This window comes from Fusarium redolens, assembly GCF_020744475.1.
Source record: "Fusarium redolens strain MPI-CAGE-AT-0023 chromosome Unknown BKA55scaffold_33, whole genome shotgun sequence".
NCBI classification, from domain to species: domain Eukaryota; kingdom Fungi; phylum Ascomycota; class Sordariomycetes; order Hypocreales; family Nectriaceae; genus Fusarium; species Fusarium redolens.
In genome coordinates this window covers 54,433-74,920 of record NW_025763696.1, presented here as the reverse complement: position 1 = coordinate 74,920, position 20,488 = coordinate 54,433, and the positions used below count along the sequence as shown (strand labels likewise).

Here is a 20,488-nt window from a genome sequence, read left to right as displayed (position 1 = left end):
TGCTGAGGCGTGGTTGAAACTCAACCCAAAAAACCGTGTTTTGTGTCGTCGTGAACAAAAGATGCTCCAAGGACTTCTTGATGGGCTATGCAAGCCAGAAGTCCTTCGTGGGTTACTGAACGCACAAGGTCAGCGTTACGCCAAAGTCTTGCTTCCTATGCAACAGATCATTGAAATATCACATGGTGCGGCAGTCCTTTGTGCGGCGAGGCTTGGAGTATCCGCACTCCTCAACATGAGAAAGGAGCATATCTGTTCATTGATACAAATGATTAAAGAGAATTCTTCCTTCTTTTCATCCCCTGAACTCGAGAATCTTTTTCGAGAATACGATTTTCAACGTCTAAGCGCAGATCCTTCAAGATCAGTTCCGAGTGAGCCGCAACTATTTACATCAACGGCCCATGTCGCGGCGGAGAAAAGTCATGATAGAATTCGTGCTCAAGGCACCCAAGACCTTGGAAGTTCAGGACCGAAAATCTCCACAAAGATGCAAGGGTGTTCAGAGTCAATTTTCCTGCTCTGTATTGGCACACCCGCTGATCAAAACATTGTCAAAGGCGATATGCTAGGAGTCCGCCTGAACTTGCTTGATATCGAAACACTCCACAAAGATGTAGCAGCCATCTTGGACAAAAAAGAACTAGATCAGATGAGACGGACCTTCGGCAAAACCTTTATCAAGCGAGATAATGAGTATGAAGTAATCCATCAAGCGATTCTAACCATGCTATTCGCTCGTGCCAAGGACCATGTTGAAGCTGAGTTCAAGTCGTGGAAATGGCTGGTATTCAATGTACAAGAAAATACTTTGCTGAACCACATTATGGAAAAGAAAACATCAAGCGTCTTGATTCTGCTGGCAAACACGCAGCATGATTGGGAAGAGTTGTCGATGGCCGACCTTTACAGCCATCTTCAAATGCTGTCAGCAGGCCATGGGAGCCTTTCTATCTGTCCAAGTGAGACGGAGAGCCGGTCGGCAGCTTGCAAAATTGCAGATATACGCATTCTGGATATGATTGCTCGAGATGCTGATTGGAAGTACTCTTACCGTCCAAGGACTTGCTTCGGCATGGGGAAATGTACTTTGCCTAGTACACTCGTCAAGCGGATGGTGACCAAACGTGGCTATAGTTGTGGTGGTGCTGATGTTAAAATCGTTGAAAGCACGACGCGTGACAACCTTCAATGTATTGAAACTCCACGATCCGACTCAGAGCCCTCCGACCTCCCGCCCGACATAAGACAGCCAAGGTTTTTTCATCAGGAGTATATCGAATCGTTGCAAAAGTTAGGCGAGTATCGCGTCTTTATCTCACGACGCCAGGTTCTTGAGATCGCGTTTACAACAGTCAATCATGACATGGAGCCTCCACATTTCGCCGCTGAAAAGGCGACACCAAATCACTTCAAATGGTTCTCGGATGATCCTGAGAAGCGAAGACAAAAGCTGGAAGAATTAAAGGACTTTGCATTGTATCAAAACTCCCGTCTCCTGGACCATCCCGACAATATGGAGAAGTTCGGATCCGTTCACGTCGGGATACGCCTGGATATCGGAGTTTCCGAACTAAACGGCGATGGAAGGTTTTTTGTCTCTGAACCTACAAGATTTCCTATGGCAGACCAGCTATCTAACCTTATTCTTGATCGGCCACATGTTTCTATTGCAAAAGACTGGGGGGAATCAATGATCGAGCAACATAGACGCCGCATTAGGGGCAAAAAGCAGATATAATTAAATGACCATGAGTCTTAGAGGCCCTGGTCGAGCTATGCAATAAAAATAACGAGATCAGATCTGTAGCATGTGTTCCTCCAGGTATCTCTGGGTGGGCTGCTTCCAACGTTTGCGTGATTTCGAAACCTCAAACTCTTCCCAATCCGATTTTCCTACCAGTTGAACTCTCAATAAAGTTTCCCCCCCTGCCAACCTATGGCCCAGAATCTTGAAGCACCGTTCTGGAACGTAAGGTTTCTCACCGCTCTCCTCCTCGCGCAATCCCGGGTGACTTTGCCAGTAAGTCTCGAGAGCCGCAGGATATTTCTTCTGGACGTCTACCTCGCTGATCCATTTTCCCTTACAAATGTCATAAAGGATACAGAATTCGAACTCTGCTTTTCCATAGTCCCTATCCTTGCGATGGCTAAATATCATCACCGGAACTGGTTTCGGTTCACCAGAAGCTGTCATTTTCCAACACACATGCTGTGCATGCGGATATAGTGCTCTTGCTTTCGCTAAAGTCATACCCTTGGGCGACCTGAATTGAGCCTTATGGACCCTCTTGAGCTCCGTTAAATATGATTTCATTGCGCGGTTGAGCCTGAAACGGGGGTCTCCAACCAGCTGGACGACACAGTATCCCTCATCTTCCCCTTTGGCTTTGGGCTGCTGAGATATAATTCTGAAGGCTTTCTTGCAAACCTTGTCGTGCGGGCGACCTGCAACGTCTTCTCGTGACTCCCAGAATGTGTTGAAAGTAAATTCGTCCTCAGTCTGAACCCTTTCTTCTGGTACCCAGCCAAAACGGCCGTCTCGTAAATAGCAGAAGAGGTAAAGTTCACCGCGAAGTAAGTGCTTGGCGATGTAATCAAGATCCCTGGCAAGGTCTACTCCTGTGAGATCTAGTAGACCATCAGGGACCTTTGATGCCTTGTCTTGGTTTGACATTGGGGTATCTGTCCCGTTATCGGCACCGCTAGTGGTTGCTTGAGAAACCACAGCCTCGTCAAGATCGGGCCCAGAAGCACAAGAGTTAGAGGTGTCAGGCTCTTGGATCATAAGCTCTTCTGGGATTATATCTTGGCTTGCCGTAGGTGCATCTATCTCATTTTCTAGATCGCTCGCAGTTGCTTCGGAAGTCATAGTCTTGTCAAGATTGAGGGCAGGACCAGAGGCATGGGAGGTATCGGGGTCTTGGTCAACATGCTCCTCTGCTGTTGTGTCTTCGTTTGCCACTGGGGCATCCGTCTTGTCGTTTGGACTCTCTGCAGTTGCGTGGGGAGGCACAGCCTTGTCAGGATCGGCGATGGGGTCAGAATTCTGTCCAGGCAAAGATAAGCCTCCTCGTCTCCGCTTATTGTATTTGAACTTTTCGTCATCGCGTGGGTTTTTCCGACTCATGATGAATAAAGATATACCTGCAGAGGTTTACTGTCGCGAGGGCGATGGAGGAGGGGGGCTTGGTCTTCTTTTATGTTATGCAGAACCGTCTTTCATTGCCGTGTTCTCACTGACCGGACTTTTTGGTGGCTGTATTTCTTGCGATTAATTGGCTGTAGCCAGCAACGAAAAAGACTGGTCGGAGAGGGTGTTGGGAGACACTCCTAAACACCCCCGCACGGAGTCCAACCTTGGAGCTGAAATGGCACACCCACGGTTTGTGGGGTTTGAAAGTCGCCTCGTTATATCAGGCAAAAGGGTGTGAGGTTGGAAGCTGGATAGGCAACTGGCAGCACGCAGCATGGATATTCCCAGGGCACCGGAAGAAAGATAAAAGTCCAACCCTTGGCTCTGCAGCTTGCCGATCGCAACTTTTCGATTTCCTTGGGCTGGGATTTGGGACGCGCCAATCAGCAGGCAACCAGAAAGTGGGCCAAAGCCCGCTGCATAACAGTGAGGCCGCGGAAAATAACAGGGTATGTAATATTAAGTATATGTCTATTAGAATATAACTTGAAGGGATATTTGTAAAATTGAAGAAGCCTCACATCTGGCAATAATTTAATTTCATGCTATTATACTCAAATCAGGGTATCTAGCCTGGGTACTTACGTCTGGTGTTTTTATACCCCCCTGGGGTTGAGGTGTATGAGCTTGGACTTTAACTGCGGTACAAACCAACAAGGGGAGTCCGGTGGTTGCCTACAACACACCCCCTCTCCAAACTCCACAAGTTCTCAGCCTGATTTCGAAAGGGACAGCTTCCATTATTTGTCTGCCACAATATCGCGCCATTGACGCATTGTCACCATTGCTTCCGTCGCCACCATGGCCAACACGTGTACCCATCAGTTTCAGATAATTAACTAAGCCAAGAGCAAAAGTAATAAGGGATGATTCACTGACCCATTTCCATGATGGGAGACGAATGTGCTTTCTATTCATATACAAAGCCATCCTGATATTTATCAGCAGTGGCGACGCGTGACATTGGCAGTGGGGCATCCAGGTGCATCTCGCTCCATTCTAGAAAGGATCGATCGAGGATATGGGCCTCGTTCCTTCCAGCCCTCACTAATGAGCCTCCGCCTGATACACACAGAGTGACGCATTAGTGCATGCACAAGGATGCCATTTGCTAATGCTAAGCTCCTGTTGCTTTCCGTGCTGGACTTAAGCAGAAAGACAGGGCAGGCGAGTCTTTGATGTATGAGTACTGTTTCTTGATTCATGGTTGTTGCTACCGTTGGTACTGTTTCCTTCTACGCCTTTATCACTTTGAAACCACGGGGTGCAGGGCAGAGACATACTAGACGGATACATGACGTGTGCAGAGCTGTGTAGTGCTAGAACCTTGTATTTCTCCGGACTAGTCAAGGTCTGAAAATGCAATGCGAAGGGCAAAAAGCATCTTATGATTCTTGAGCGAGTCAGTGGAGGCATCAAGTCTATGGTTTCTTGCAAACAACTACAAGACGTGTCATATAAGGTTTGACTGTTGTCATCTTCAACTCATTGCGCAAATCTGCAGCGAACAGCTGACATTTCTCCTTGCTCCATCCCAGATTCTCAATGGCTGGACGAAAGATGGTCCCTTCTATGTCATAAACAAATGCCAGCCAAGCTAGCCATTCCGACATCTCCTGCTGCTGCGATTTATGCCGAGGTTCAATCGGTACCTGTAAACCCATCCTTAGCTGTTGTTTAGGTTCTCTGCATACCATAGACTTACCTTGTACTTATATTCCTTGACCTCACTAAAGCCAGCAGCCCGTAGCGAACCAAGCAGTTGTCCGGACTCGATAATATTGAATTCCGCCCCCCGCCTTGCACCAGCCTCTAGGAATAGGTTTCCCCATTGCTTCATATAGCTATGCTCCGGTAGCTCCGCCTCTCCATTGAACTCAATGGTCTCTTCGTGGAACTCTGCAACCCCTCCGGGTTTCAATACGTTGAAGACCTCTTTTGAAAACTCGCCCCAGTTACTAATTCTCCCTTTGAGGTCGCGGAGATGTACAAAGTCTTGTGAAGATATCTCAAAGTCTTGAAGATCCAGGCGTTCCACAACTTGACTGCACAAGTGTTAGCGCTGATCAGCTGTCAGACGTCTATGTAGCCTCACAAAGACAGATTAGGCGCAACCCATTCAGGCACTAAGTCTGACAGGTCAATACTGATAACTTTAAGGTAAGGATGTTCATCTGCAAAGTCCCTTGGAATGAGTTAGTTAAATACCATTTAAATCGGACCAAAAGAACATACAAGGCCCAACTACCTAGATAACTGTGTTGGCGTACTTATCATATCACGGAGAGGGTCATACAATACCACTTGCTGTTCCAATATCAAGCGCGCGCTTGTGACTTTTATTAACTAGGACACCGGCTGAAGTGGTAGGAGGCAAACTAACCCGGTAGGTAGCAGGAATCGGTGTCTTGCAAATGCCGAATAATTTAGAATAAAGCTCGTGACTTTCATACCAAGTTAACATAGGATGTTTCATCAGGATGTGGGCTAACCTTAGTTCCCAAGTCTCGGTCCTTTTCGGATCATGTGGCTGCCTGGACCGCCGGCTTAGCAAAGGTCGCTAAGTGTACAGCACTTCCCTTACCATTCATTGATCGGATATTCTCGGTCCCATAGGGTTTTGAGTTGGATGTCTCCAGATTTGATCGTCTTCGTGGAACATGTGCTCTCGTCGTCTCCAATACCTTCATCTGTGAGACCTTCATTTCTGAGACCTTCATCTATGAGACTGTTGCCTTCGGTGCTGTGGTTGGTTGCGAGGTCGCCGTGGGCGATGTTGTCATTTGAAAACGCATTATCGAGCATCCCTTCAGGCTTGTTCTTCTTGACTCTGATATCGAGGATTCTACATACGTCATTCGAGATGCTGTCAGACGGATGAGCTGTCAAAAGGTCGCAATGAGGTCGTAGTTTTTCGTATCCCAGCGCGTCTGAATGAGATCGTTTACGACTGAGGCCGTGGGCAACTGGTTTGAGCATCGTGGCGAGGGGAGAGAAAAGAATGTCGATGAACAAGACCAAAAAAGCGAATAACAAAAGTCAGTTGTTGGAGAGACTTTCGAAATGAGATAGTACAGAAGTTGACATTGACTGATGTTTTTATGCTTCCCATGGCTGAGGATGGTAAGAGAAACTAAAATGTCAGGTAATGTTCTAGGCGAACAACAGCGCGACATACCGATCGCCCATGAACACCGTGATTCAGGCAGACTAACGCCAATAGCGTCGGCCGCTTGAACTGCGATTAGGTTCGGCAATTCCGATTCCGGCATCGTGTATGACAATTCTACCTGACCCTGGCCAACTGGTCTCAACCGAACAGATGGGGAGCCGGCCGGACCATGCAAGGGAGTGCCTCTCGAGAGCATCATCGTGGAGAAGAGATCCACAAGGTTGTTCAGCTGACTAGCTCTGACCATTCTCAATATCCTGAAAAAAGACTTCTTGGAGTCCAAAGGTGGCGGATGGAGAGGGAAAGACCCATCACAGAGTTCAGGCCACAGCACCGAGACAGCTTCTGTGAGGACGAGGGCTGTTGCTTGGTGGGGCTCGGACAACCAGTCAGAAAAGAAGTCTCTTGCCCTCCGTTTCACTCTCTGCCGTGGGGTCAGTCCTCTCGGAGGTTTTGCCCCATTCACTTTCAACTTCATGGTCTCGATACTGGTGGCCAACAAGCAAAGGGACAATAATACAGAGGAATCTGAGGTTTTCAATGTTTTTAAGGGGGCTTTGAGTCGATGCAATTGTAAACCTCCCATGCATACATGGGGATGTAAAATCACACCGATATTCACAACTCAAGGATCTGTTTACATTTACATCCAAGCATCGAAGTGCCTGGCAAAGCATCGACTCTCAAGCCCAGACCCAAGGGGTATGTACATAATAGTGACAAAAGAAATACATATGCCAATCTTATCAGCCTTGAAGCAAGCCCTGTTTCTCCTCATCCAATACTAGTTTAGACCTGCATAAGCCCCTTGATTTAGAAACCAAGCCTGGATGACGACCAGGATGTCGCGCAACAGCTTGGAGATTGAGCTTTTTCTGGTCTTAAAGGCCGGAGTGTTGCTCGTAATGTACACTTCGACTTTTGGTTTACGCGCAGAAATCTGAGTTCCCAAAGAAACTTTCTCAGCCTGACACAATCAGTATACGGCGACAGGAAGGACAAGAATCTACGCACTGTGACTCTAAGCTCTGTAGTGACGCGTACTTCTAGCTTGGTTTGTTTTTCCATGGTTCAAAATGCTCTAAATAAGGCAGAAGGCTCAATGCACCGCTGGTTTGCATGTAGAGAGCGGCCTGGGTATAAGACCGAGCTAAATTTGTACTGAGAACCCAAGGTATGGGCTGCAGAGAGAAGGCTAAGTGTAAAAACCAGGTTGCCTAAGTAGAGGTACTTTATGCAGGGGGGTCGGGGGGGAGTAGAGGAGGCAGCCAGGTGATGGTGCAGCAGTGGAGTTTTGCTCGAGGTTATGAGGGTATTTGTATTTTGAGGCCATCAACTATCTCTCTCTCTATGTATCTACGTACCATCAAGGATGGGTTTACCCCCAACTTGTCAAATATTCCAATCCATCAGGGAACCAGGGCTCATTTCCAAGCTGCCATCCCGAAAACTCAATATACATGAGAACACATTCCATGGGAAGCCCACAGCTGTCGATATGCATAGATCCCTGCAAAAGATGAGGCGGGACAGGAACAAGGATGCGTCGTCGTCTACTGTAGCTTACGGGCGAGGGCTCCCCGGCTCCTTCCCCGTGAATTAATCAGGGGTGAGCCCATAAACGTGAACCCCAATCAGGAAAGCGGACCCACAGAAATGTTCCGCTGTGATATATTTTTATGGGTCCGCCTACCTTTTTGAGCTTCACTGCACTCGGAGCAGCCGTGGCATTCAAACTCAATGTGTTTCTTACTCTTCTCCAAACCGCGGAGCCATGGATACTGACCGCCCCTTTCACGGTCAACTCCATACTCTGGGAATCTATCTCATTACCGTTACTGAAGCACAATCCCCTCAGTTCCTCGTTGATGACGATCGATGGCGACGCATTGTAAGTCACACTCTTCTCTCTTAACCTCCAGTCGCTGATGAGATGAGATCTTGGATGGCTGCAAGATCATCGAACAGGTCATTCCCGAGGCCGTAAGGAACGAACTCTACCGGCTTGCGAGTGAAATGCAAGCGGAATTTCGCAAGGCGCCACATCAACAGATATCACCAGATGTTTCCCGTTCCCCAGTTACAACCTCAGCACCGATTTTGCAAGGCTGTTCCCTCAATAGGCCAGGCAAAAAGCATCTCGAGACCGATCCTCATGATAGAGCCCTCCAGGTTTCAAAGCAGATCCCGATAGCTATAAGGAAATCTCCCAAGAGCCAGTCCTTCACGAGAAAGAAATATTTCCGTGGGGATTATGAACAACCTATCCCACTTGATACTCTGAAGTCTTGGGCCGCATCACCAGAGACTTTACTCAACTCTGCGGCAATTTCCATCCGCGATCTGGGCGTATCAGACTACATTCAAGCCCTTGATAAATCATCCCAAACAACCAAGATTGCACGGCGTTTTGCTTTGGTACAACTTTGGGTATCAAGAGAGGTCTGGTGGCCTTGGCGCCTAGATGCTTTCAAACGACGTCTGGGCAAGGTCCCTAAGGGAACCTTTGACCGGTGGCTTAGAGAAGGAAGGACTTTATTCCTGCTAAAAGCACACAGTGGTGCAGCAGTCTTGTTCTCAAAGCTTAAGCCTCAAAACGAGTAAGTAGTACATCATTTGGATATAGTACAGATATTCACATTACTCTTAGCCTCGTGGACATGGCACCCAGGTGGAAACCTCGTCCCGAAGATAACACCAACGCAGGTTTCGACGGCAAATACCAGAACCTGGAGCCGATTCTACAATCTCACTATGCTAAGGAAACCAGAGAACTAGCTTCTCGTTTTAATGTAGAGGAATTGGAGATTCCAATGAGTCGCGACAATGATATTACATATTCCAAACTGTACAGAGATGCCGCAAGGAGTATCTCGTTATGCTTGGGGAAGTTGCATGAGAAGCTACTATTTAGCGACATGTCACAACCAACACATGACCCCGAAGCCCCTCAGGATGAACCAGTTGCGAAAAGGATTTGTCGATCATCTGGGCCACTCATGGACTGTCCGTCAAACCTAAGAGTGAGCCAGCATCAATTCAGTCACGACACAACACGCAATGTACACAATGGCAATCAAAGATTGCCTTGCGTCACAGAAAGCACTACTGCTGCCATAGGAGACAGCAGTTATGAAGTCCGATGCGCATCTAGTGATGAGAGAATGCCTATGTCAAGCTCGCTTGAGGGTGCCAGCTCCCAGTCGGTGACTTTCGTCATGCCTGGTAGTGATTCCTACGCGATTGCTACACCTCCTTTGAAGGCTGCCGTGGGTAGGTATAAAACAAAACCATCAACAGATAGGACAACGCCAGTCGAAAGCATCGGAGCTGATATGGGGCCTTTCCAAGTTCATAAGTCCACTGTTTGTCGGAACACAAACACAGATCAATTGAGCGAAGGTCATCTCGACCGCCCATGCGCTGACAGGGCTGAGGAACTTCATGACTGTCGTGGGAACATTTCACAGACCTCCGGCTTATATTTCGAACCATACGAGGCCCCGAGTCAAATATTGGGTATCCATGCAGCCTTCGCATTAAACCGTCTCGGCTGTTATTCTACCATTCCCGTCGACGATGACCCTTATTTCAACTTCGAAACAAACTCGTTTATGCCACTCGATGTCACTTTCAACAACTGCTAGGCCGGGGGGGAGTGGACAATAGTGTTTAGTATTTTCTTTGGTAATTCCCAACCTCAATTTCATCACCAGATTGTTACGGCTCGCTTCAGCTATTCATCCTTGCTCTCTTGGTCCTGAGCTGGCTCCCAATCGTATTGGACCATGTCAAAGCATACTGGCCCTTCTTCTACAACGATTCGACTGTTTCCTGGGATTTGAATATGGTTTCCAATTTGCCAAGTCAAGGGTTGCCTGTACTCGGCTTTGTGCTTGTTGGGTTGGTACAGGACTCTAGGATGCCTTTGCGTATCCGTAGTTTGTATCGCTAGCGGTATGAAGACGGTTACAGTACGCTCAGGGGACGCAATCGTCCCTTTGTCAAGTTCACGAGGTCCGTAATTTCGGGCTTTACTGACAATTTTCCCTTCATGCAGCGCTTGTTGTCGAATATTGGGGGCCTGAATGGAGTACTTAGTAGGGCAGTTTAATTCAGATCATTTGTTCTTACATGTTCCCTCTCGAATTTACAGAGAATCTTGGTATCTGTTGTGGTGGCTTTATATTCACGCAGCGGACCACGCTTACTCTGGATCTCCCTTTCCCGTTGCTGTTGACATAGCTGTTGCATTGATTCCGTAGCAGGAAGGAATATAGGGTTGCTCATTTCTCTCATATCGCGCGTTGGATAATAGGTTTGATGCTTGATGATCTCGAAGAATCGCGATGTTGCTCTTCATATACACTTACTACGGATACTAAGTGGCTGTAAATCATTCATTGACTACTGGTCTAACGTGTTGCGATAAACGCTCGGTGGGGAAGGGATGCTTCTTTTCCCTCAAGGACCACTTGATTCGTCCAACAAGTTAGTCATGTGGATGCTGCAGGTCACGAGCACCTTGCGCCCCGGTAATTACATAATGAGGCCAGAAAGGTTAACGTGCTTGATAAGCGAGTGAGCCAGACAAGCGAGTGAGCCACATATCTTAACCTTCCAAATTAAATTCGCAATAAAAACACCACAATCTATCTGATCAATTAAAATTAATTGTTATACTATTCCCTATTGACCTCAATTGCCTCCTGACAGGTCCTTGCATTATGCCCGGTCTTTCCGCAAATACTACACTGCCGAACCTTTGCTCCTTGTGACCTTCCGCGACCACCTCTCGAGGATTCAGCTGTTAGCTGCGCATCAATATCTATCTGATCAATTGCTTGTAATGCTTCCCCTATAGTTAAAGGCCCTTCTTTCTGTACCTTAGTCCTTTTTCCCCTCCGGCGTCGCCCTACTGTCTTATTCTCTTGTTCAAGTTGTCGAACCCTATCATCTAGTAAGACCATCTTATGCATAAGAACAGTTGTTGCCTTCTCAAAATGCTTTACGGCTTCAATTATTGACTCAGGGGAGCTGCTCTTATGATTTCTGATCCTTCCTTGCAGATACTTAGAATGCGATTGGGCCTCTAGCACTGTCTTTGGGGTCCTTGCAGTCCAAGGGGTCGATGGTATTATGACCTCTACGGGAGGCGTCGGAGTCCGTAGCTGCACATCAAGCTTCGAGATGACATTTTCTGGGTTAAAGGGAGCAAGCCCAGCTCCTCTGAAACCTCCCTTGATATTGCTTTCTGTAATAGCAGCTTGGTGGGCGGCGTAAAAGGCAGGAAAGAACTCAGTCTTCTTAATATAGGTTATATTGCATCTGATCAGATGCTCTATTTCTCGACCATATGCCTTTTTCAGCGGCCCAAAGCACCCTACGTCAAGAGGCTGAAGTAGATGAGAGGCATGAGCAGGCATACAGAGCGTGATAATCTTGTTCTCTTTGCAATATTTCTCGAATTCGACGGAGTGGTGACTTTCGTGACCATCAAGGATCAAGAGGCGATAGCGACTGTTCGTTCGCTTAGCTGTAGCCCGATCAAAGTGCTTTAGCCACTCGAGACCCAGCTTATTATTAGTCCATCCATTTTCGCTCAATGCAATAACCCAATCGCCGGGGAGGTCGCATTCTTGGTACCAATTGGCAAGGTGATCCTTGCCTGCACCAATGATAAACGGCGGGATCGATTGACCGTCCGCATTGATCCCCTCGATCACAGTAATCCATTCGCGGTTTCCAGGCTGTACTTGCTTTGGTCTTCCTTGCCTGTAAGAGCTTGTGACGACTGTTCCGGGCTCAATTACGCCCATCATAAAGCCGGTCTCATCAAAGTTCCAGATATCATCTGATCGGATACCGTATTTCGCGATTGTATTCTCTACAAGCCGAAACCAGCCACGAATAATAGTCGGATCTTCGCATTTAGCTCTCTGATAGTCATACCTCCGAGATAGACGTGTCTTTAGCTCTGGTTGTCGCTTGACGAAGTTATAAGCCCAGCGCTTGCCGACGTATGGCGCGTTGCGGTTGGCAAGTATAGAATTAGCTATATCTTCCACATATGATAGTCGCGAGGGAAAACCTCGCAAATCTAGGTCTAAAATGAATTGGACTACTATCTGCTCTTCCTGATCAGATAGTTTCCGTGACTTTGTGGGAGTATCACGCGTTGAAAGAATGCCATGCTGGCGGCGACCTAAGGTACTACGGTTGACATTGTAGATATTTGCCGCCCGTCGGACTGTAAGTTTAGGGTTATCTTGAAGGGCCTGAAGGGCAAGAAGGATTCTAGCTTCATTTGAGGACTGTGGCATATTTGTTGGTTGAGATATAGCTGATTGAATTATAATGTTGTAAGGTGAGGGATTTTTGGCTCACTTGCTTGTCTGGCTCACTCGCTTATCATACACGTTATTAATAGCTCAGGTAAACAGAAAATCATCACTAGAGAATATAATGCAGTAATAAGATTAAGAAATAGAGAATATTCTTAACTCAATACTTACTGTAAAAAACTAATTTCTATTTTCTATTTTACTATCTTACTTTATTTATTTAATAAACTCTAGCCTGCTAAAAGCGCGTTTATATAAGCTGACTATACTATAGACTACAAACTATTATTCTAGACCTAAGACTGTTTTTCCTTATTGTCGGGAATAACGTCAATAGGTGTAAAGTCATCGGTATTAAAGTTGCCATCTGATCTTTCGGTTGAGCTGGTGTCGTCCCCGTTAACCGGGTCGGTAGTCGCGGGTTGATTATCGCGAGGAGTGCTGTCAGATTGTCTTGAGCCGCTTGAATACGTAGGGCTATTGATTTCCTCCTTAGTATTAGTCATTGCGGGAAGAACGACTTTAGTCATAGATGAGTATTCTAGTTATTTAAACTTGTCAGAATATCAGAGATCTAAGTTGTGCATAACAAGACAAGCCAAGATATAATAGAGTGGCCAAATGAACGGCTTGCTACTTACCGAGGTGATTAAATCAGATAAGTCTCTGGAAAGGTGCTCGATATGTTCCTAGATGCAATTTTCGGTCCGAAATCTTGGCTTTATTCAAGAGGGAACAGAGCATTCTTATATTCTTTAACAGTTAACTATTCAAGCAGCAAAAGCGCCTCCTGCAGGAGCAAAGTCACATCAACACAGCCGACCAAGGTGAAAACCGTCTCTCCTACGTGGTTATTTCCCTGCTATTTCACACGAGAAGATCTTAACTTAGTTGCATGCAGGTTGGTTGCAACCCTGTTCGAGTTGCGTTGACCTGCAACGACTTTTCAACTGTACCGGTCGAGCTAGTTCAGATAAGAGCAGCAAGTAACAACCAGGCCATTAGCGATGCAGAATTGATCCATGAAACGGAGGAGCTAGTTAGAGTTTGGCAATACCCCTTGACCATCTATGGGCGAAGTGAGGCGGCCAAAGCAAAGCGGCTGAATAAACAGGCCTGAGGTCGTCCCTGTCTTATGAGACCAGTTCTATATACTATAAATAATAATTAGATCACTAGCAGTAATGATCTAAAACTCATTCTATTAGCATGAAATTATAGTAAAACATTCCTTTCCTGTCTTAATTGTAATACATATCTACTTAAACTGGTTCTAATAATTATCAGTAAGCAAAGGTAATCCTCAGGCTTTACCCCACAGCTTAACCTTTCTGCACTGCCTTAACCTACCTTCTCCACATCATAACCTACCTTCTCCATACCTTAAAACTTGTGCCTTGAGCTGCTGGCTGTAATAAATGGTGCATAACAACGACAGTCCATGTGAGTCGGTGTTGTGTCCCTCCTCTTGTCAGGGAGAGCAGACAGAAGCATATTAAAGCTGTGAGGGGAACGACAGTATTCTCTTTATCACCACGTGACAGATCTCGTAGGCATACAATGATAAGTTCCGCACAGTTCGTCGCCAGGAGTATTACCACTGACGTGACATAAAGTAAGCCATGAGGTCTCTTCCGCACAATGCCTTCATTGCAAATGCAATAAAAGGAAGCGAACGAAAGAACTAGCAATGAAATTCCGTTGAGTAATGCGGCAAATCCCGATGGATTTGGGTTGGCCATGGCAACTTGTTTGCAATAGACACCAGAATCATGTTCTTGAACAACACGATAAGTAAATATAATGCCTAGAAACCGGCGGCTGTATTTCTAACAGTAAAGACTGCCTTGGAATGGGATATCTTTTTTCATATGCTATTGAACTATAGCCCAGCTTTTAGCCAGAGCCCAAGTGTAATCGAGTCATTTGTACCCCGCATTTGAGCCTCAACACAAACCGGACCTCGACGCCCTCAGATGTGAGGGACACGAGTCGGGCTTGACATTTTAACCCTGCTCGATGAGGGGTTTTCCAAACTTTTGACCACACGAATCCAACTTTGGGGGCCAACGTGCGTCGATCTGTCACATATCTTTCTTCAGACCCTTGAACGGGCCTGACGGGCTAGTTAGGGGCCGTCAAGGAACATATGAATCGTGAAGGTGGCAAGATCAGGTAGTACGCTAACGTTTGAACCCTTGAAGGTGTAGAAGACCATCGAAATTAGGACATCGATGTGCGCCCGGAACGAGATCCCGCCGCCAGCGGCCGGAAGCTCATACTTATCATCCATGCGGCTGGTGAGCGTGTCGAATGTGTCAAACCTGTAATGTTCGAACGGTGGGTCATCATGCATGTGATACGAATTGTAGATCTTTGCCTCGGACTACACCGTGGCACACCTTGGTAGGTTCACAGGCTAGACAAGAAGCCCTAGCTAACGTGCAAGCCATGTTAAGTCTTACCAGCGACGGGGCAAGACCCGTTATTCCGCGCGTCTAGCGAAACAAGGACTGCATACCTTTCATTGCACGAGCCCATCTATGGATTCCTAGCAGTGAAGGCTGCTGGGGGGTTGAAAAGTGGCGCAACAATGAACCTGGACCGTTGCGCACAGAGACTCACCAGCAATTAGAAGGGTGGGTCTCAGCCTGAGCATGCCCACCACCCCCGTCCAAAATGCCAACACAGACACTGCTGCAGAAGTGTACATAGTAGGCATATTAACGCCTTGTATCAGCACTTTATCCCGTCAAAATCATCAAGACCATGCATCTCAGTGATTACAAACACGTACACTCGAACTTGGCCAACAACAGACATTCATTTTGCTTTTTCAATAACATTACAGCGCCACTGCTCGGTACACATTCTTCCTTTTTTGGCAATGGGGCGACGAAACAAAAATCCTCAGAGAGATGTCACTTCTGCGGAAAGTCACAGAAAGGAAGTTGACTGCAGGGCCCTATACATATTGACGGACACTCTGCAGACTTGTTTGACCGACACCTCTGACGACCAACTGGGGAGCTCAACATTGCCCAAAAGTACATCTCATGCGAGGTTTCTTGAGATTTATGTCAACGCCGAAAAGCTCAATGCCGCCCGTCATCGAAGAAACTCGCATCCAGACCTTTCAAAACTGTCAAAGGACCATATATCAATCGAAGAACATTATACTATTATCGACAAGTTCCAGGAGTACTTTACGGAGCTCTTATCTTTCCAGCAGCGCAAGAATAACTCGATTATCAACGGCATTAGAGAAGCCCTATTGCAAGTTGAAGAAGTTGGCCGCAAAATGGAAGCTGATCAAAGAGATAAGCATATGATGCATAGTAAAGTTAAAGATCAGTCTAAACAACTGCAGAAAGCTGAGGCGGAAAAAAACGCAGAAGTTAAGCGGAGATTGGAGGAAGAAAGAGACAGAAAGAAGAGGACCTAGTTGGGGATCCTGTGACTTGGAGCCCCAAAAATGTTAAAAAGTTCTTTGATAAATGGGAGTCTATGTTAGAGATCAACGAACGTCGAAGAAAGGTATTAACACTTCTATCAGTAGTTGCCTGTCTTAATGCGGAAAATGTGCTTGCTTCATCAGTCGATGAGGTCAGACTATTACTCAATGAAGCTGGCTGGGGGTGGAAAGAGCTTGAGGATGCCTACCGAAAGCTAACGACGCCACGACAAAAGACCAACAAGGGATCGAAGGAGTGAGGGAAGCTGTGGCATCACGGAGTTCAGCCCCACTAGAGAAGGACGTTTAGCGGCCTCAGTTCATATCAGCCATTGTTGTTCTAGACCGTCTGTCACCTATCGGGCAGGGTAGAGGGTCTTGATGCCCCCTGAGAGCTTTTTTGTAATATAGAAGGATCGTTCAGTGTCGAAGCTAAGGTGAAAACTCAGTCTCGATCAGCGTCACGTTTTGTTCAAGGCCGAAGGTTCGCCTTTTAGGCCGCCATAGATGTGATGTAGAGCTTCCTTCCCAGTACTTCGATTCAAGCCATCAACACCATCCTTTGAGCACCTGTATTTAAAACCACTGCACCTTACCATTCTGTAGACTCAGGGTAAACGACAGAATCCTCCCAAGTAAAGTTATCTTGCGCAAGGCCGTTTCAAGCTCCCTAGTCATATGCGCAATCAATTCTTGAACACCCAGTTCAATTCTGGCGAGGTCTGCTCTTTTATACTAAGAAGGGATGTGTTTGAAACAGTCGCGTCGTGGATCTCGGTAGCAAATTCACTCGGGCAAAGAACTAGCTCGTGCTATGTAACTAGTACTCAAAGATATGAGCCGGCTTGTTACATGCAACCTGTCGATGACTCACAAATCACGTTGCATATTGCTGTTCAATACGTGCCATAGTATCTACAACCTCCAGTACCTTCTTCTCTGCAATGTACCCTGCCAAGCTCCAATCCTAGAAGCTTGTAAAGCTACCTATACTTGCAGTTCCTAAAGCTATGCCGGTCGCTTAAAAAAGGGATACTAGTAGTAATACATTGACTTCATAGCAAGCTTGAAAGTCTGGTAGTTTTCGTACTCTTACCTGGCGTAATATATGCACTAAATCTTACGTGCTTCCTTTCTCTGACATTGAGATGCAGTTCATTTGAGACGGAAATTGTGCTTTTGTCATCTTTAGACGAGGTTACAGACTTCAATTTGTTGTTGCAGTGTAGCAATAGTGCTCAGGATATTAAGAGGCAAGGGAAAATAGTAGTGGTCTCAGTGAGACCGGGCATAAAGTGCCTCGAATCCAAAGGCGAGATAATTTATTCATCCTAGTCTGGGATGAAAGGCATTCAAAGGTGGCTCAGGCAGTAGAGTGTTATCAAGATCGCCAATACAGAGGATGCAGAAGTGAATTAGAGAGCTATTCCATATATCCATGCGCCTGCAGCCATTCCCTCACGACCGCTCTATCTCTCTGAACCCAATGATACTTACACTTTGCCTCTATAAGGCCATCGCTGAAATACTTGCCAAACCCATATTCTACCTTGCTTCTTGCAAGGTCTTCAGCACACAATATATCACTACTCTGGGTAACGCACTCTCTGGAAAGCTTTGTGATTGCCCCAAAGAGACCTTGATCATCAGACAGACGTTCAAATAGAAAGTCCCAATTCTTTTGTAGCCATTCCCACCGGGCATGAATCCCTTCGGAGTAAAGGCTTTGTCCCTCCAGAACTTCCCGTATATAGTCTGTTCTTCCATTAGCCAACTCCTCCAATACATATGCCAATGTCCTTTTAATATGGTCTGCTTTTGTTGCATAGCCCAATGACTGGTGAGCTATAAGCCTGTCGTCATTTGTCTAGAGCCCCTTGCATTCTTCTAGAACGGCAGCATAATGCGCATCTTTTCTATCAATTGGTAGGCTTTAAAATACTTTAAATTAGCTCCTAACCCTAAAGGTATTATAATTATTATCCTTAAACCTCTTTAATATTATAATATTCTTAGCTCTGGTTATTTACTTTCCCCTAATAGACTTTAAGTCTTCCTTAAAGCTTTTAAGATCTCTTTTTTATCTTGGGGTTTAAATATCTAAGCTTTATAGATCTCCTGAAGATATTAATATCTAATTCTATTATAGATTTATTAATATGGTTGAGAGATTTGATGAATGATAATAAGGTTCTTGAACTTTGGTACCCAGCAGTGGTCAGGATAGTAGTCTCAGCAAGTAGGCCCAACATGCCATTGGTGTCTATTAGACCATTTCCGAACTGCCTTGCAAGCTCTAAAAGCCTCTCTTCTGTATACAGAGTGTAGTAGGGGGCGACGTTATTGAGGTTGAGTTTGTAAAAGAGCAAGTCCACCTCGTACTCGTGATCATCCTCCCATTGAATGAGATGATGCTGAACTTCGTTTCTTGTTTTAATCGTCATAAACATAGGGCGAATGATCTGGTTCTTTGTCATATCGGTGGTCCGACGGAATAGACTTTGTTTGACTCGTATAGCACCTTTGTTATCATCTTCGGTGACCTCAATAACAGAGTAGCCGTCAGTTTCGGCCCAGAAACTCGCAACGTTTCCAATTTGTGTATGGCCAAGTTGTGCCAGTACTTTCCAGAGGTGATTCGCGCAAACGTTTCCAAATTGATGCTTCTCAATGAAATCCCGAATTCCTTGCCGGAATATTGAATCAGTAACATAGTTTTGGACCATGTTCAGTATATACTGACTTCTCTGATAGGATTTATAAGTAATGGTGGTTTCATAGAAGTCGTTTGGGGACGTAACAGGGACCTTGACTGGATGAGTCCAGTCGGGAAGACCATGGCGTAGATCAGGCGTCAGACGGAAAGCAGAAGCTCCAGTGAGGCCCGACTCTCGAAAGAGTTGAGCACAGCGTTGATTGGCGATCAGGGCTACGAGACCCTCCTTTAACCACCAGTCATCCCACCAAGCCCATGTAACAAGATTGCCAAGCCACTGGTGAACTATCTCATGCACAAGTACCCCAATAATGGTAACCTTTATGTTAGGAGTGTGGCTTTCCTTGTCCCAAAGCAAATTTTCATCTTTGGCGATAATAAGACCCCAACTCTCTGCTGCTCCATACGCGAAGTTGGAAACAGCAACCACGTCCAACTTTGATAGAGGGTACTTGCATGAAAACTCTTCTTCAAAATACTCCAGACTTTGAGCAGCTATTTGTCCCGCGAGGCTGGCGTGGGAAAGGTTCTGGTCTGGAGTGAGCCAGATACGAACTGGGGCGCTGAAGTTTGTGTTTGTATGACATCTGAGGTCCCCGAAAACGAAGGCCAAGAGGTACGTAGACATAGGAGGGGTCTGATCGAATTCAAGGGTTGTGTCGTCCAACCTCCTGGAATCCGTGTTACTGAGGCAAACTAGGTTGTCGTTTGTCTTGAGAGTGACGATGAATTTGGCCTTGAGCGCAGGCTCGTCGAAGCAGGGAAATGCCCGCCGAGCGTAAGCGAGCTCAAATTGAGTCGTCACAATATACTCGGTTTGGCCTTGGCTATTCGTAAATGGCGAACGGTAGAGGCCTTTTGGATCATCATTGATCGTTCCGTTAAACTCTAATGTCAGTGCTGCCCTTTTTCCTGCAGACAGAGTTTCATCAAGCGTGGCTGTCAAGGTCTCGGCATTGATATCACGAGTAGCTGACGGCTTATAAATTTTATCAGAGTCTTTAGCTTGCAGGTAAATAAGAGATTTATAAATTATAAGATTTTTAGCAGTATTTAAGATAATTAATATAATATCTTTAATAATTTAAAATTAAATAATAACTTTATTATAATACTTTAACTTAATAAAGTTTATCTTTATACTTAGGTAATATTAAATAGGCTTAATATTTCTAGGAAAAGCATATATTAGTTAATATTATAAATTTAAACTTATATTATTAGAGATCTTATCATATTTCTAAGATAAAGGTTGAATAGCATAGCTAATAAGATTAGAAGATAAAAGTCTAGTTATAAATAAAGGTAATATAAAGAAGAATAATTATATTTTATTAGAATTAGTAATTAAGAATTACTATGGTATAATTACTAGTGCTATATATTTATTAGGTATTGCTAGTTACTATATAAACTAACCTAGTACTTTAGGCCTTTAGAATCGTGAAAAGAGACGTAGTGCCACTTGATAAGAGTCCCATTGCAGGTAACTACACTAGGCAGCACAACCACCACATAACAGATATCGGCTTTTCACTCCTGTTTCTCTATGAGGGGGCCCAGTAGCTCAGCAGCGCCTTGCTATACAGAACAGCTATGACCTTCC

The 20,488-nt window shown here is 45.7% G+C and overlaps 11 protein-coding genes across 11 annotated transcripts; 3 read left to right on the top strand and 8 right to left on the bottom strand.

The window, feature by feature from the left end:
- Window positions 1-61: 61 nt before the first annotated feature.
- On the top strand, window positions 62-1,741 carry BKA55DRAFT_546862 (uncharacterized protein; the record flags this gene model as incomplete). Its single annotated transcript, XM_046190965.1, has 1 exon — window positions 62-1,741. The coding sequence occupies one exon, from the start codon at window positions 62-64 to the stop codon at window positions 1,739-1,741; it is 1,680 nt and encodes a 559-aa protein (XP_046041337.1).
- A 452-nt stretch (window positions 1,742-2,193) lies between these two features.
- On the bottom strand, window positions 2,194-3,130 carry BKA55DRAFT_600053 (uncharacterized protein; the record flags this gene model as incomplete). Its single annotated transcript, XM_046196470.1, has 2 exons — window positions 2,194-2,238; window positions 2,432-3,130. 2 exons carry the CDS (start codon window positions 3,128-3,130, stop codon window positions 2,194-2,196), a joined length of 744 nt encoding a protein of 247 aa, XP_046041336.1.
- A 1,379-nt stretch (window positions 3,131-4,509) lies between these two features.
- On the bottom strand, window positions 4,510-5,627 carry BKA55DRAFT_262080 (uncharacterized protein). The gene is made up of 5 exons (XM_046185426.1): window positions 5,580-5,627; window positions 5,445-5,525; window positions 5,292-5,381; window positions 4,902-5,241; window positions 4,510-4,848 (listed from the first exon to the last, which is right to left on the bottom strand). Exons 2-5 carry the CDS (start codon window positions 5,471-5,473, stop codon window positions 4,618-4,620), a joined length of 690 nt encoding a protein of 229 aa, XP_046041335.1. The 5' UTR covers window positions 5,474-5,525; window positions 5,580-5,627; the 3' UTR covers window positions 4,510-4,617.
- On the bottom strand, window positions 5,421-6,311 carry BKA55DRAFT_262071 (uncharacterized protein). Its single transcript, XM_046185425.1, has one exon. The coding sequence runs from the start codon at window positions 6,173-6,175 to the stop codon at window positions 5,777-5,779; it is 399 nt and encodes a 132-aa protein (XP_046041334.1). The 5' UTR covers window positions 6,176-6,311; the 3' UTR covers window positions 5,421-5,776.
- A 731-nt stretch (window positions 6,312-7,042) lies between these two features.
- BKA55DRAFT_586087 (uncharacterized protein) lies at window positions 7,043-7,632 on the bottom strand. The gene is made up of 2 exons (XM_046194528.1): window positions 7,383-7,632; window positions 7,043-7,335 (listed from the first exon to the last, which is right to left on the bottom strand). Exons 1-2 carry the CDS (start codon window positions 7,434-7,436, stop codon window positions 7,153-7,155), a joined length of 237 nt encoding a protein of 78 aa, XP_046041333.1. The 5' UTR covers window positions 7,437-7,632; the 3' UTR covers window positions 7,043-7,152.
- A 510-nt stretch (window positions 7,633-8,142) lies between these two features.
- BKA55DRAFT_698152 (uncharacterized protein) lies at window positions 8,143-10,015 on the top strand (the record flags this gene model as incomplete). The annotated part of the gene is made up of 3 exons (XM_046200487.1): window positions 8,143-8,259; window positions 8,307-8,968; window positions 9,019-10,015. 3 exons carry the CDS (start codon window positions 8,143-8,145, stop codon window positions 10,013-10,015), a joined length of 1,776 nt encoding a protein of 591 aa, XP_046041332.1.
- Window positions 10,016-10,104: 89 nt separating this feature from the next.
- On the bottom strand, window positions 10,105-10,658 carry BKA55DRAFT_529569 (uncharacterized protein; the record flags this gene model as incomplete). Its single annotated transcript, XM_046189086.1, has 2 exons — window positions 10,105-10,452; window positions 10,503-10,658. The coding sequence occupies 2 exons, from the start codon at window positions 10,656-10,658 to the stop codon at window positions 10,105-10,107; spliced, it is 504 nt and encodes a 167-aa protein (XP_046041331.1).
- Window positions 10,659-13,008: 2,350 nt separating this feature from the next.
- On the bottom strand, window positions 13,009-13,218 carry BKA55DRAFT_529739 (uncharacterized protein; the record flags this gene model as incomplete). The annotated part of the gene is made up of 1 exon (XM_046189096.1): window positions 13,009-13,218. The coding sequence occupies one exon, from the start codon at window positions 13,216-13,218 to the stop codon at window positions 13,009-13,011; it is 210 nt and encodes a 69-aa protein (XP_046041330.1).
- Window positions 13,219-13,956: 738 nt separating this feature from the next.
- Window positions 13,957-14,647, bottom strand: BKA55DRAFT_261989 (uncharacterized protein). Its single transcript, XM_046185424.1, has one exon. It carries the CDS (start codon window positions 14,452-14,454, stop codon window positions 14,080-14,082), a length of 375 nt encoding a protein of 124 aa, XP_046041329.1. The 5' UTR covers window positions 14,455-14,647; the 3' UTR covers window positions 13,957-14,079.
- A 722-nt stretch (window positions 14,648-15,369) lies between these two features.
- Window positions 15,370-16,157, top strand: BKA55DRAFT_546857 (uncharacterized protein; the record flags this gene model as incomplete). Its single annotated transcript, XM_046190964.1, has 2 exons — window positions 15,370-15,426; window positions 15,564-16,157. 2 exons carry the CDS (start codon window positions 15,370-15,372, stop codon window positions 16,155-16,157), a joined length of 651 nt encoding a protein of 216 aa, XP_046041328.1.
- A 2,075-nt stretch (window positions 16,158-18,232) lies between these two features.
- Window positions 18,233-19,966, bottom strand: BKA55DRAFT_529662 (peptidase family M1-domain-containing protein; the record flags this gene model as incomplete). The annotated part of the gene is made up of 1 exon (XM_046189092.1): window positions 18,233-19,966. A coding segment is annotated over one exon (1,734 nt), but the record flags the coding sequence as incomplete, so codon positions are not given.
- Between the last annotated feature and the right edge of the window lie 522 nt (window positions 19,967-20,488).

What these genes read in the sequence shown, in the direction of transcription:
- BKA55DRAFT_262080 (XM_046185426.1), bottom strand. Translation starts at nt 5,473, where the DNA reads ATGATAAGTACGCCAACACAGTTATCTAG. An exon ending in ACGCCAACACAGTTATCTAG is followed by an intron (nt 5,382 to 5,444) that starts GTAGTTGGGCCT and finishes ACTCATTCCAAG; the next exon opens with GGACTTTGCAGATGAACATC. An exon ending in TCAAGGAATATAAGTACAAG is followed by an intron (nt 4,849 to 4,901) that starts GTAAGTCTATGG and finishes ATGGGTTTACAG; the next exon opens with GTACCGATTGAACCTCGGCA.
- BKA55DRAFT_586087 (XM_046194528.1), bottom strand. Translation starts at nt 7,436, where the DNA reads ATGGAAAAACAAACCAAGCTAGAAGTACGCGTCACTACAGAGCTTAGA. An exon ending in CTACAGAGCTTAGAGTCACA is followed by an intron (nt 7,336 to 7,382) that starts GTGCGTAGATTC and finishes TGATTGTGTCAG; the next exon opens with GCTGAGAAAGTTTCTTTGGG.
- BKA55DRAFT_261989 (XM_046185424.1), bottom strand. Translation starts at nt 14,454, where the DNA reads ATGGCCAACCCAAATCCATCGGGATTTGCCGCATTACTCAACGGAATT.
- BKA55DRAFT_262071 (XM_046185425.1), bottom strand. Translation starts at nt 6,175, where the DNA reads ATGCTCAAACCAGTTGCCCACGGCCTCAGTCGTAAACGATCTCATTCA.